Consider the following 15,038-nt stretch of genomic DNA (forward strand, 5'->3'; position numbering starts at 1 on the left):
CTAATGTACCAATACTCAGTGAAGCCTACACTTCCTCTCAAAGCAAAGAGACTAATTGTGGGAGTAGAGACAGCCATCAATTTTCCAAATATCAAACATAAGCAAAAGGTGGAATTTCAAAATATTTAAAAATGCAGCTGGCCAGGAAGCACTGGGACTATGGGTACCCATAAGTCTGGCAGCAGCAATAACATGAAGGGTTGTACATAGGTTCTAAAAGTATACTGCCACCTGAGCAGAGCCAGTATTGGCATTCAGTAAATAGATAACATGCATTCTGTTTGTGCTTAACCATTATGCATGCTATCGCATTCTCTAGATCTAGCCCATTCAGGTTTTATGTAAGCCAACCTGAAATGGAATCCAGCTGAACCGGTATGTGGCTATGTGGGCAGTGCCTGCACCAAACATGCAGTTTTGTAACAAGCTGTAACCAAGTTGCATTTCAAAACAAAATTGCATTTCTCCCCAAAAGTCACAACAGACGCATGATAAAGGATTTAGCATTTTTATTCAGATCTTTGACATAAGATTCGTATTCAATTCTGGAAGTTTAGGACTGGAGGAGACATATGCAAGTTACCTGTTCTTCATGACTGCAGAAGGAGGTAAGGGTAAGGAAAAGTGAAGAATAGCAATGTTTGGGAGGGGGGGTCAGGGGGGGGGGGAGATTAGAAAAGGCACTTTTACAGTAACCAGCAGACTGACCTCTGAATTGTAAAGGAAATATAAAGACCCAAATCAGAAAACTCACCCGCAAACGAGAGCATGTAAACAAGGCTGGCTTCTCTGTACAACACCAACCGAACTTTGCTTCTCTTGATGCAGGTGAGCAGAAGATGGGTTACGTATGTGCGTGGTCAATACAATCTCATCCAATTCATAGCCATTCAAGAAAACCGTCTACAGCAGCCCTGTGGCTGGAACCCAAAGCTTTTCTGTAGGACACTTTGGACCACAGGTTAACACTGGAAACAATGTGTCAATTATGGCATTCGGGCAGTAACTAAAAAAAAAAACCTTTTAAAAAGCTGCCTTCTGAAACTCCAGCTTCTCTGTATCCACGCCAAGTTTCAGAGTACAATAAATAGGAATACTTTAAGATTTGATTAAGTTAGGTTTGTCTTCAAGTATCAAGAGTTTTAGCGGTGGTTAAGACAGCCCTCCTTCAGGGTAATGACATGAGCAGGTTTCTCTGTAGCTACACCTGCAATCAATCCCTAAGGAGGGGGTAGGGGAGTGCCTTTGTCTTAAACCCTTTTAAAATCCTTGTGTAACAAAAAAAAAGGAAACTCAATTGCCTTTGAACTTTTGTAGCACATGGAATTTCAATTTCTTAATGAACAAACAGCACAGAATGTAAAAAGTACAAAAGAAAAATCAAGTACTACCGATAGCCCTACAGACCATACGTGGATGGGATGAGAACATCGCAGCTTCCGACTTTTCTGTAGTACGTCAGAACACAGCAATGGTCTGTGCAGGGACACAAGGGATCTTTTATTTAAAGTTTAGCAACCAAGGTTTGGCGAGTGCTTCAGCCTGTGATGCATAGCGGTTAAGAAAACCTTCAGCCTCATTTGTGCCATCATTACATCCTAAAGCAACAGACGGAAGAAATACAGTGGAATGGGGGTGGGAAAGTAAAAAGCTTTAACCTGCAGTTCTGAATCACAGTAGTTTCAACTACAGATAAAAGTAGTAACTACAACTCTGATGTGTTGAGATCACCGTCAGCTAAAGGGGTGCTTGGGTCATTTTAATCAATCGAATTTAAGGACCAGTACAGTTGGTCAAAATATCCTGTATGCTGCCACCAAGCAACTATCTGGTTGTAAGCACTGAATAGCACTTTATGGTGGTGTTGACTACTACAAAGCACTCAGATAGGTAACTAGTAACTCCTACACTGCCTTAGTCAAGGAAGTTAATTTTTCCACATGGATCTTCCAAAGGTAACAATCACAGTTACGTGTAAAAAAATCTACAAGGACAAGTGATACATCAGTCAGAAGTTACTTACAGGAGGACACACTTTTGGACCATGGTGACAAAAAGCTTCTAAATCTGACTCTCTGAAACTACACACCCTCTCAAAAACAAGCAAACAAACCAAATGCACATTACCAGAAGGTACTAAATCTCTGGGAGTCACGGAAGTCTTCTAATGGTCCCAGACACACCAGGAAGTGGACCAAGCAAGCCAACAACAGCACAGGACCGGAGAAAGGAAGTGGGGAATAGGGTGAAGACAGGCTCTGAGGGAGTGAGAGTGGGGCTATAATTTAGCAACTAGAAGATGATTTTTTTGGAGGCCTTTTCCCCCTAAGACCTTGCAGGCTTCTCTGTAGTATACACCAACAGGCCTGGGGAAAAAAAGCTTGACACGTTTAGTATTTCAGCTTTTTGGGGACCTCCCAAGGGAAGGAATCACGACCAAAGTGGCCATAGGCTGCGGTCCTCTGATAAATGGGTTTCTTCAGGTCCAGCTCCCTGGAATACATAATTGACTCATTTAGCAGCCGTCACAAGCAAGCTGTCACACACACACACACACACCATCTGTAGTCTGGTCAGCTGGCAAAAAAAGAGCCATCATTGCCCTAAATGTGATAAAATTGTGGTCAAAAATCAAATCTTTGAAAATTTTGTGTTTATTGCTAAGCTTCTCATGTCAGTGCAGATTCTTCAATAAGAGAAGGGGAAAGGAGGACTTACCCTGGGACCTTCCCAGCACCCCGGAAAATGGGGGAATTCCCGTGAGATGAAAGTATGCAATACTCTATTGCACCACACACTCCTGTCAATTCTGGCCTCTCAGAGGACTACACTCCTGTCTCAGCCGTATGCCTTATTCCTGACTTGAGACACTCAAATCTGCCCCTGCTCAAAAAATGACTAGCCACTGGCTGGGCCTTTCAACCCGTCACTGCATATTTCAGCTTCACGTGCACCGAGACAGCCGTTCCATTCATTAAGGAGGCACATCAGGGCTTCAGTGCATCAAGAGACGCACTGGTGACAGACACAAAAGCAAGGAAAAGCAACAGTATACTGAATGCAGCAATGACTGTATAATCTGAACTCTTCCACCAGAGTTTTATTGCACTATGCAGTAAAGGGTTGAAGACTTTATGGGGCTTAGAGGACAGGTGATTGTTGTAAAGTAATACCAGGAGCAGGGAGGCAGGCAGGGGGCAGAGACTGCTGCTGCAGCTGCAGCAACGTGGGGTGGGAGTTGCAACCAGAGACAGCCTCCTCCCTGGTGATGAGCTTTACCTGACAATGACCCCGGGTCGGAGGTCAAAGTTCTTCTTGACGATTTCCAGCAGCTCCCTCTCACTCTTCTGGGACGTCCCGTAGTGGAATATGGAGATGGACAAGGGGTGGGACACTCCGATGGCATATGACACCTGATACAGCAAATTTCAACACTAATCATGACAATTCCAAAAAAAATTGTACTTTGGTTAATTCAATCAAGCAGTATTTTTTCAATTTGGCCATCCTGTCCTTTACAAAAACTTGGTGAACAATTAAACTGTTCACCAAGTAATAAACCTTTCGGGTTTAGTGCATGTTTTCAAAGTTCTACAAACAAAGATCGAGCGCATGAGACTGACAGTTAGTGAATATGCACAGAAATAGCATCAGAAATAACTTATATTAGCAATGTTATGTATGGTGACTTATGCTTTGCATTATCTTGACAGCTCATGTATGGGTTTCCCTCTGATTTCAGTACTACATCCAGAGCGGACTGGACCTCGGCCACCCAGCACACTGCTCTCCCCTCACCTGGACCAGAACCCGCTTGCAGAGTTCTGCTTTCACCAGGGACTTTGCCACCCAGCGGGCAGCGTAAGCAGCCGAGCGGTCCACTTTAGTGTAATCCTTCCCAGAGAAGGCACCACCTCCGTGGGCCCCCCAGCCTCCGTAAGTGTCAACAATGATCTTGCGACCAGTTAAGCCAGCATCACCCTGACAAAAGAAATATTCAGATTCACATCTCCTGGATGGGATATGACATGGGAGAACTCAAACTCAATACATTTACTAGAGCTCAGTGAAAGATGAAAATATCATTTAAAAATGAGTTTCTCTTTTTAAGAATATATTAACGCCTGATTGGGATAAGTCAAATCTGCTTTCCCTATGACGACGCCAACCTTGTAAATATATTTACCAGAATACCATTTTCATTTAAGAGCTCAAACTGCAGTGCTCAAATCCCACTTACCTGAGGGCCCCCGATTACAAAACGGCCGCTGGGCTGCAGGTGGTAGATGGTGTCATCATCCAGATAGACGCAGGGGACCACGGCCTTGATGACCTTCTCCTTCAGGGCGTCACGCATCTCATCCAGGCAAATGTCCTCATCGTGTTGCACGGAGATGACGATGGTGTGCACACGGACAGGGAGCATTGCGCCGCGGTCCTGGCGGTACTGCACGGTCACCTGATTTGGGGGGAGGGGTCATGAGGCAGATTACATAAATATCACTATATCACTTCATGCTTTGGGGGGGGGTGTCTGATGTGGTGTTTAATTACTGATACTGTGGCTTAGCTTGGCTTTCATTCAATTTCTGCTCTGAACATTACCACTGGCAGTGTTGCGCAAGGGGTCTATTACTCCATTCATGATGTTAAGACTAGCCAAATCCACACAGCACCCACATGCATGCTAATGAATTTTAAAAAGTGTGTTAGGTGCTCAATACTGAAGTCAGACTGAGTTGCTTACCTGGGTCTTGGAGTCGGGCCTCAGCCAGGGCAGGGTGCCATTGCGGCGCAGTTCGGCCATCTTGGCATTGAGCTTGTGGGCTAGGACAATGGTGAGGGGCATGCATTCCTCAGTCTCATCAGTGGCATAGCCAAACATCAGTCCCTGGGGATCACAAAGATCACAAAGCTCTTTAGTCACAGTGCGGTGGTATGAAGTACCACTACCGTACTCCTCCTGTTAGACCCCCACGCACCTGGTCACCTGCCCCGATATCCTCCTCGCTGCGGTCCAGATGAACACCTTGGGCGATGTCAGGAGACTGCTGCTCCAGGGCCACAAGCACATTGCAGGTTTTGTAATCAAAGCCTATGGAGAATATGTGAGAAAACAGACAGTTACTCTCCTAGAGTATCACCACCAACTGCCGATTACCTGAATACTGGGGTTTTAACTGCAGTCATATCTACCCATATTTGCCCACATTAGGTTTGTAATTTTGGAACCCAGAGATTGGTCTAGCACATCTATATGTGTACTGAATTTAAAAAGCAGCAGTATTTGTTCACCATCATGCATCACATGCTTTGTGCATTGTATATATGCTGCAGGTCTACAGGAATCACTGCAATGCCAAAAAAAAAAAAAAAAGCAGCACACTTACAGTGTGGAGTATTTTTAAACTCAACTTGAGGGTACGCAAGGGAAAAAAAAGTACTGCTGAGTTGACAGTTGGCTCCAGAGGCACAGACCGCATACCTTTGGAAGAGTCGTCATAGCCGATGTGCTTTATGGTCTCGCGGACAACCTTCTGGTAGTCCACAGAGGCACGCGATGTCACCTCCCCTGCCAGCAGGATCATCCCCGTCTTGGCAACGGTCTCTGGAGGAGCGACCAACAAGAGGAAAATTTAACCCAAACCCTTCAAAAGAAATTCCTTTTCTAATGCTCTCCTTGCAGGCATTCTTTAGCAGCACACAGGCAACAGATTACAGAATAATCCACTAGACCTATTAATTACACTTGAATGCCCCTGCAATGCCCACTTTAAATTTTAAAGAAGGCATGGATGCAATTCAGAGAGTTACCATTAGGGCATGCTGTCAAGATCAAATCAATAGCAACAGGAAAGTGCACTAACAGCTGGGAGTGGGGATCAGAAAGGGAGGAGGTACTCACCACAGGCAACTTTGGCGTCAGGGTCCTGTTTGAGATGGGCATCAAGTACAGCATCGCTGATTTGGTCGCAAATCTTATCTATTCAATGAGAAAAATACCAATTATATGTACAAAAATGTTGATACAAACCTCAGTGTTTTGTCATCAAAAACCAAAACATGAGTATTAATGTAAACTGGACAGCTAAAACGGCACTGTTTAATCTATTCAAACCGGATGGAGTTCAAATGTAAGTATGCGCTCATTGTATCAAGTAGCATGTACCCAATACACCACCAGAGGTGACATGTAATGGAGGTACCATAAAAGGCTGCCGAGTGCTGACTAGCGGACACAGCCCAATCACACGGATCCAGCGAACAGCTGCAATACAAGCGCGTGTTGGCGCGGCGGTTCGTAACCAGTACTCAACCGTGGGCGGGACGAACAGGAAACAGTAACAGCAGCAACCTTTATGTTTAGGAGTAATGTTACGCTCGAGAAACATGATTCTAATGGCAACGGACCGCCAAGATAGATGTCTGTTGCATATGATTCGCAGAACTGCCACACACCCCCATTGGCCCCTGGCGATACAGTGTTGGGAATGAGTGATGACTTGCCGCCCCATTAACCGTTATGTCGGCATTTACTCTAGACCCCTACACAAATATATTATTATTTTATATCATTTGAAACAGAACTGCTGCAAATGAACGATTTGCGACAGCCACCACTACAGACATGACTTGCAGTTTTGCTGTGGCTACTGTACGAACAAGAATGGCGGTTGTGGGAGGGGTTCAGGCAGTTCACTGTTGGCTTTCATGTTAACAGTGGATAAAGCGGGAGGTCCGCCATGACTGCTTGCCATTGTCAATCAAGATTCACCTAGCCAGTGTGACAACATTTAGCTTGGAGATGGCCTTCAATCGAAAATATGGCTACCTACATTAAAACTGGGAAAATATTGTTTAAAATTAAGAGCGTCACGAGCCTGCCCAAGGCCGACATACCCCCTCCTTCCCGCCCCACACACATTGTTAGCCTTATGCTAATATACATGAAGACTTTATGATTATGCATTTCAGATATGTCTATACTCATCTAAATAAGCATATAGCGCAAATTATGTCTTTGCTTATAGTAACAGCCGCCCTTGTATGAAATACGAAAGCGAATATATGACTCAAATGCTAGCTAACAATACAGTCGTGACGGGTACCGCGTGGCCTGCTTGTCTGGCCTGAAATGCACGCGCACGAGCGCGCTAGTCTGAATCTTGAGGAAATCCATGAGATGCTCGTGCTGGTTACCGTCGCATACGCGCCCGAGAAAAGGGCCTTCCCCGGCATTAAAAACTTATCGAAGGTCAACTTAGTCAACATACACTAATTTATAGTCGCCAATGAAAAGCATCTAAAGTCCATTCATTTCTAAACAACTGACAAATAAAAGTTCCATCAAGCATGTGCCATCATGCGAAGACTAATGTGGCCTACCTAGCTGCATGACGGCTCGCGTGCTTACATCAGATACAACGTGCTAAAGCCGGCTGGGAACAGCTAGCTATACATCATTTCACCATTAGCGATGAAAAATGACCATCCGTAAGGATCCATCTACATAGCTAGTTAGCTACGACGTTATTTTTTCGCGAGACAGCAACTTATGTAGATTATGTTATTAACTAGAAACTTGGTAACATTTTAAATAGAAAAGTCGCGAATCTTTCCAGCTTGCTAAACTTAGCATGTGTATCCTAGTTAAATTTGACCTTGCCCATACGATAAGGAAGAACTTAAAAAGTTCACCAATCTTAGGTATTATTGAAACAAGATAATTCGCTAGCTAATCAGCTAGGTATTAAATCCTATAGTATGTGGGCTTACCTGGGTGTCCCTCTCCAACAGACTCCGACGTGAACAGAAAGCAGTCTTCCTCGATGAGGGAGTTATGAAAACCGTTGATTTGTCCGTTCATTTTTAAAAGGATTTTTACAGTTGTTATAATTTAGTATAGGATTAAACGTTTTCACGTGTTTCGCGGAGGACTGCAAGCTAATTTTGCTTACTTAAGAGAAAATGTTTTGGAACGCGTGCCTCCTTCCACTTCGCAATGGCCCTTCAGGAGTGTACCGGCAATACTGCAGCAGTACACCAGTATTTATGTATCCTTGACTAGACTTCTGACGTAATTAGGCGCGCCCCCGATTCCCACCATTTATAGAAATGGGTGGAACCATGTTACAACGGACTAGGTGGATATCAATAATTAAATGTTGATTAGTCGTTTTTCGTCCCTACCCTCAACCATGTCACACCTCCTAGCTGATATTTTTTTCGATCTACAGTCATGTTACGGAGTTTGGAACATGCGATATGTGTCTGAATTTAATCACCGTTCCGTGGCTCCCTACAATGAATTAGAATCGTCTCAGACGTAGGGGCGGTCCGTCTGTTCCCGATGCTGGTGCACAAGAATTAATTTATGGTTCGGTAGCATCATGAATTGGTAAAGAGTAGGTAGGTGCTGGGAGACACAGGTTGTGTTGCAGTGAATCATAATGATACTCAGATTTTCTCAATGCACTATTTGATTCTTTATATTGTATAGATAAACATTAGGCTACCAGCTAACTGTGTTGAATTGTGAAACTGAAATAGCTTTCTAGCCATACAGGCACTTACCTACCAAGGCGAAATAATTAGCAACGGTAGCTACCGTGTCTATATAGCAGCAGGAGTTGTAGAAGGTATAAAGTAACTTGGTTAGTTAACCATGAAAACAACCGGCCATACGGCATACATGTGTGATCAGAGATATTTTAGCCTAAACTTGACACAGGGTTTGTGTTCTGCGTGAGGAAATCTCCGTAATTACCAGAATGCATTTGTATTTAAAAACACCCTATGTCAAGAGTATGCAATTGTTGACTTTAAAGCCAGACGAAGTGAGAATTTGAAACTGTTGAAGGATTTTGCAGATGTATTTTCAAACATGATTCTTTGAAAGTACATGCACAAATCAGTGCATATCTATCTATTTTGCAGATGTATTTTCAAACATGATTCTTTGAAAGTACAGACGCAAATCAGTGCGTATATCGATCGTCGAACAGAAAAGGCAAACAAAAGCTCTTTATCAGGACCTTTTCTCTAATACTGCTAACGTATTACTGTTAGCATAATTATATATCTGAATACAATATCGGGCAGAATTCAATGACAGAAACAGGTGCAAAGCAAGTTGGATGCCTTTCCCAGTAAGCGATTAAATGCTATCATATAAACATGTGAAAACACGTTATATTGCTTTTTCTTGTATAGGTGTACATTTTTACACTTCTACAGGCTCTGAAGTAAACTACAGATGACCGCAATTACTAAATAATATTTATTCAGAGAACAAAAGGTGCTTGTCAGGTAATAATCCTTCTACAATTACATCTGTATCCTCGATCTTCTTCGAGCGCTTCAGAAGATCGTTCTAACGTGTCTTTGAACTGATAGCCCTGGCATTAAGTAAATACAAAGCCAAGCGGGTCTGAGCCTCTGCCACACAGAACGCAAACACTACAGATAATCCAACTGGTCTGTGTGCCATCCTGTCACTCAGGTTAGCAGGAGGAAAGGGAGCAATGATAAGAAGTAAGAAAGAGAAAATATCAACATTAATTAAGCACAATCTGTACGATTTGTATAGAATTTAGATTCAAAGGAGTTGTTAATATGACACATCCGAGAAGCATAATGCCTCACCCCATGTACACCTCACACTGTGTTAAGATATATTCCTGAAAGTCCAGATTAGCTGGTTTTGTAGACATTCTCACACTCCATGCAAATCCACGCCATTTAAATCTGCAAACCTGTCACCACTGTTGGTTCAGACTGGCTTACCGCAAGTAGTGATGATTACTGATGTAACATTCTTTCATTTAAGTTGACAAAGACAGCTAGTTTTGTCTAGTGTGTATAATCAGATAGGGGCCCATTAGCCTCACCCTTCGGTATCTTTTCACCTGTAAATCCACTGCCCCTCAGAGCTCCACTGCTCTCATGGAAAACTGATTGTATCCTGCTTACATTACAGCTTCAGAACAGACCTTGTGCACAGTACACAGATGAACTTATCAGTATTGCTATTATTACCAGTACCTTTTGGAAAGGTACCAGATGTTCAAATCTCGTGTTTTTATTAAATTACCCAAATGGATATGCTTAGCAGATCAATATAGCCTCCAGGGAAGGCTTAAATAGTAGCATTTTGTGAAAATGGAATTCAGTTATGCAAGAAATAAAAATGTATAGCCTAGATCATTGTTTTTTCATAGCACTCCATATCTTTTGTCATCAGCTGATTCAAGGAAGTGGCATATTGTTAAAGCCATATCGTTGGTTGGTCTAACATTATTTGTTACAACAGTTGCCTAAATAGGAAGAAAATTGCTCTGAAGTGTAGTGTATCTTTTCTGTTCTGTTATTAGCATGGTCAGAGATATTTTGTTAAAGTGCTTGTATGCTCTGAATATAAATGTGGAAATTGCACAAAAAGAACATCGGGCAGTGGATGTGTAGGAGAACCTGTGCTCTGTTTCTGTAACCTGCAGGTATTGGACTCACCATAGGGAAGTCTGGTCCAAAGATAAAAGCCCTTATCAATGTGCTGCACAAACAAATCAGCAATGCTCAGCGGGCAGGCATGTTCTTCTGCTCTCTGACCTTCCAACTCACACATGAGCCCATGTGTTCCAACCGTGGCTTGTGGAAAAAAAAACACACTGATCCTTGCACTACTATGGTTGTGAAATAATTACGCGGCACTGGTGTCGTCTGCATCACATTATAGCGTCGTCATAATAATTCTGACGGGGCCAGTGTTGAGGCACAGCATTGTGCAGTGAAATGACAAACACAACACATCTGTCACCTTTATTTTGACAGATGGAACACTGCCAACAGCAACAGTAAAAGAAATATAAAACAAAAAAATACTATCCCTGTTTATGGGACTAGCTGAATGGGTCTGGTCCCTTTCTGTTAACAGAATGTGGAAGTGATATGAGAAATAAGAGGATGTAAATACAAAGAAAAACATAGCAGATCCAAAAACAGAGCCTTGGGCTATCTGGTGAGAGTGAAGGAGAGGAGCCTCTTCAAGAAACCTACTGAGGACAGCATTAGGCTAGTAGAAGGATGCAGACTAAAGCAGTTGTAATATGCAGATCAGCAAGCTTTGAAAGAAGACTTGCTTGGTGATCTACAGCAGGGATGTGGGACTGATTTTATATGGTGAGTTCTGATGGTATGCATTACACATGACATGTACTGCAATGCATCAGATAGAATTGAAATTGGTATATAAAAATAACATGATAATGATGTGGTTGATGATAATCTTACCAATAATTATTGAGAATAATATTAAACGCCACAAAAGCAGATGATTCAGTTTTCATTAATCCAATTTAGTGAGTCATTTTGCATGTTTGTGTTAATTTGTAATGGCTACAAGAAACCCCTTGATGGGCTACATTTGTACATTTATGCCTGACACCCTTTAATCCACATTATCAAAAGCCACACAGAAAATCAAGACACGGGGGAGGGCGGCCACAAAGGCATGACGTTGGGGATTTCAAAGATAGGCTGAGAAGTTCAAAGATAGCAGTAACATACGGTTTAATGAAGGGCAAGCACATCACATCACATCACAAGATAGCGACGGTACAGCGCAGCGGTGCTGTTCGGTGAGGCAGACAATAGCATGGCGTGGAAATGCGGCAGAGCAGATGTCAGAGAGTCTGCTGCTTTCCCCTTCCCCTGCTGTGTCTGGCGTGTGACCTATATGAGGCTTCGCACAGACACGCTGCCCTGATCCGGCTCCCCTCTGGCGTGGATTTGCCACTGGGTTAGCAGCATCAATATCATGCCTCTGACACTGTCTCCATACTCCCCCCGAGCTGTACCTAACAGTAGGTTTCCCTCAGAGTTTGCAGTTTAATAGTGCAGCAAACGCGAGCAACATGTCTCTAAAGGAGATAACAGAGTGAACAGGAGGAAAGAGATATCATCTGAAGAATCAGAGAAATGTGGCAAGCCTGTTAATCAGCTGCTACAGACAGCCAGGCTGCCTTGAAGGGCTTGGTCCCTGTGGAAGAGGCCACTCAATCAGGGCTGAGATTATAAGAGATGGGGATTGGCTTTTGCTGTGGTGCCACCATGATCTCATTTGGTGGGTTGAAGGAAAGTCAAAGTCAACAACGTAGGCAATTCATTTGGCTGAGATTTTATTCAGTACGTAATGTGTATTTTAGCATCACATCTTGAATGGTTGAGTGGCAAACCTGAACAGAAGTTAAGTCATAAAATCGCTAATGAATGGCATTACACCCAGATTAAGGCATGACAAGACATGCTTCGTTCTCATCTTTACTTCATTTGAATCATAATGGAGTGACTGACAAATTTCAAATGAACCAGGATATGACAAGACATGCTTCCCTTTCATTTTTGCCTCACTCAGTTTATAATGACATTACTAACTAATTAGAAATGATCTAGGATATGCCAAGACATGATTCATACTCATCTTTGATGCACTTGAATTACGAACTTGTATTCACCAATCCAAAGTAGGCACAGACGGACTAAATACCATTTTATACCTGGCATACCATTCTGGTTTCCCCCCTCCCTCCACCCTGCCAGTGTTTTCAAATATGAGTGAAGGTACCCAAATTTGACAGGTTTTAACCCGGCAGACATTCAAAAGACCCTGCCTGGATGGAATTAAATGAGCTCAACTTCAACCTATGTTGCTCGGCAGACACTGGTGGTCTGTCCTGTCAGAGTGGCAGGTGTGAGCCGGTAGCTGCTACCTAAGCGTTTTCAAGGCTTTTCCCAAGGATAAGCGGCTCTGTCCGCGGCTCTTATTATTAAAGGCCTTCTGCGGGCTTGTTCTACCAACTGCTTGCTCCTTCTGTGGCCCCTCTACCTAATTCTTCTCAGAATTCAGCCCATTTGGTACATTGGCTCTGCAATAGCCTTGCATTAAGCAAGAGCTGGAAGCTGACACAATGAACAGAGTGAGTTTGACCACCAGCAGCTCTCAGTCCCTATTTAGGCTATGTTTTGCCGCAACGATAATAAAAGACACACCTACGTTGCTGATCCAATGTCGCATAACCTAAAAGCAATTCACAGCAATGTTTGCATAAAAAAATTAGTCATATGCTGTTCCAACTTCCAACATATGACTCAATTACTCAATATTTGGCTTCCCTTGTCTAGCCAGATTGCAAGGTGGCTTAGGGTAGGACTTGAATAGTGTTATGCTAAGCCTCATTGGTCTTGGAGTGTTGTTAGCCTTGTCTGACACTTGCTCATTCAACTTGAATGAATACACTTATGTTATGTTGTGCTGGAAGTCGCTCTGGATAAGAATGTCTTCTAAATGAATGTAATGTAATGCAATGTAACAAAGACTGTGATTTCTCCAGTACTTTCACAGGGGCTATGAATTATACAATATCAGCTTAATTGTTTTTTTTTTGTTCAGTTTTCATCTGGGTTGAGATCAGAAAATGAATTAAATCAAAAATCAAATGAAATAAATCAAAAGTCAAACTGAATGCTCCTCAAAATCTGTCCCTGTTGTAACTCCCAGGGAAATGGCAGGGCTTGTTTATGGCTGAGCCAAAGCATGTGGCTCTAGGTTGTGGAACAGTGACATCAACAATCTCCATGCTACCAATACCTGCCTGGTATTGCATCAGGCAGCAGTGAGTTGGCATTCTCCATGCACACACACAGTCTGATGACAAATTGCAAACGGGACACTTTTCCTGACAATGGAGCAGGGCGAATACTAGACGTTTGTGTCATTCGTATTGCTGTCATTACCCTGCCTCTTGCTACTGTATCTGATGTTGTGTACGTTCTATATTGTTTCTGCTCTTTTAAGCATGAATCAAGGATAGGGCTTTGTGTTTTAGTGAGGTTCCTTTGGACTATATATGATTTACAGACATGTAAAGCTGTTATCAGTGTTCATTTTTGTCATACATCTGCCCTGCCCATATCTTAGATAATTCCAGTTTAAAAGAGTTTTAAGGAACTGATATACAAGAACACACAGCTCAGATTTAGGTTCCATTTCATCCATTCCATTCATCACATTCATTCCCTCTCTCAAGTCCGCATGTAAGATTGTAAGATATGGATGTACCATGATGTACATCTACCATGTTTGAAGTGTTCTTGAAAGGTCACTGCAACGTGACCTCTGGACAAACATTTCATCATCACTGTTATCTCATTTATTTAAGGACACCACACCTCAACAGGACCGCAGAGTGTGGACAGCAACAGTGGTCCGATCGCAGACTTTTCAAAGGTGTGCCAGCAGGCAGCTCAAAACAGATCATACCATGACCAGCGAGTTTTAAGCCTCTCCATTGAACTCTTAACCTCCCTCATTGTCCTTCACTTGTTGCCTCATATCCCTGGCCCCAGTGGCCCATGTGGGGCCTAAGCAGGCTAACCGTGTGCTTAAGCAACAGTTTAAGAGTAAACAGTGAGAGGGCAATGGAACAGCACCTACACATATGGGTTTAAAATATACATGCATCAGCTGTTCTTAAAAGTTTCCCCTAAAACGTAAACAAACCTCACTGTTATTTCCCTGCAGAATATTGTAGCCATCATACTCTTGTGACTGAATTCTTGAGATTAAAAAAGATACATCCCACTCTCCATTATCAGGCAGTGATATTGCAAAATTCAGAACATCTTATGACTTTTTGGAATTTAGGCGTTTAATCATAGATCCATGTCCTAAGAGCAAAGTCAGTGTCAGAACATTGTGGTGCTCGGAAGGTCTCCTTGCATCACATTCTTTGTATTTCTTTTTGGGTGCCATTAGTGCTCAGGGAACTGGACTGGAAACTGGAACTGGAAACAGAAGGATGCATGTTTAAATCATGGGTGACCTTGAAAAAGGTCCTTTGAATTTCTTTGATAAAATATCCAGCACTGTAAATGTATGCAATGTATCTGCCCCTGGATAACGAACAGAACAGTTCTAATCCACATCTGGCACAGGTTTCCGCCAGAGAGTGAACCTCCAACCCGACGATCACACACCCAGT

General features: G+C 42.9%; 1 protein-coding gene across 1 annotated transcript; it reads right to left on the reverse strand.

Annotated features, from left to right (window-relative positions):
• Nucleotides 1-1,983: 1,983 nt before the first annotated feature.
• mat2ab (methionine adenosyltransferase II, alpha b) lies at nt 1,984-8,064 on the reverse strand. The gene is made up of 9 exons (XM_036527072.1): nt 7,777-8,064; nt 5,906-5,983; nt 5,486-5,608; nt 4,983-5,095; nt 4,748-4,891; nt 4,241-4,459; nt 3,799-3,981; nt 3,280-3,413; nt 1,984-2,493 (listed from the first exon to the last, which is right to left on the reverse strand). Exons 1-9 carry the CDS (start codon nt 7,865-7,867, stop codon nt 2,391-2,393), a joined length of 1,188 nt encoding a protein of 395 aa, XP_036382965.1. The 5' UTR covers nt 7,868-8,064; the 3' UTR covers nt 1,984-2,390.
• Between the last annotated feature and the right edge of the window lie 6,974 nt (nt 8,065-15,038).

This window comes from Megalops cyprinoides, chromosome 4 (genome assembly GCF_013368585.1).
Source record: "Megalops cyprinoides isolate fMegCyp1 chromosome 4, fMegCyp1.pri, whole genome shotgun sequence".
Lineage (NCBI taxonomy): Eukaryota > Metazoa > Chordata > Actinopteri > Elopiformes > Megalopidae > Megalops > Megalops cyprinoides.

Bases quoted from the DNA above. Each gene is read 5' to 3' on its own strand.
- mat2ab (XM_036527072.1), bottom strand. From the start codon at position 7,867: ATGAACGGACAAATCAACGGTTTTCATAACTCCCTCATCGAGGAAGAC. The intron at 3,982-4,240 runs GTAAGTGGGATT...TTCTTTTGTCAG, and splicing joins TTGTAATCGGGGGCCCTCAG to GGTGATGCTGGCTTAACTGG. The intron at 3,414-3,798 runs GTGAGGGGAGAG...TTGCTGTATCAG, and splicing joins GCAAGCGGGTTCTGGTCCAG to GTGTCATATGCCATCGGAGT.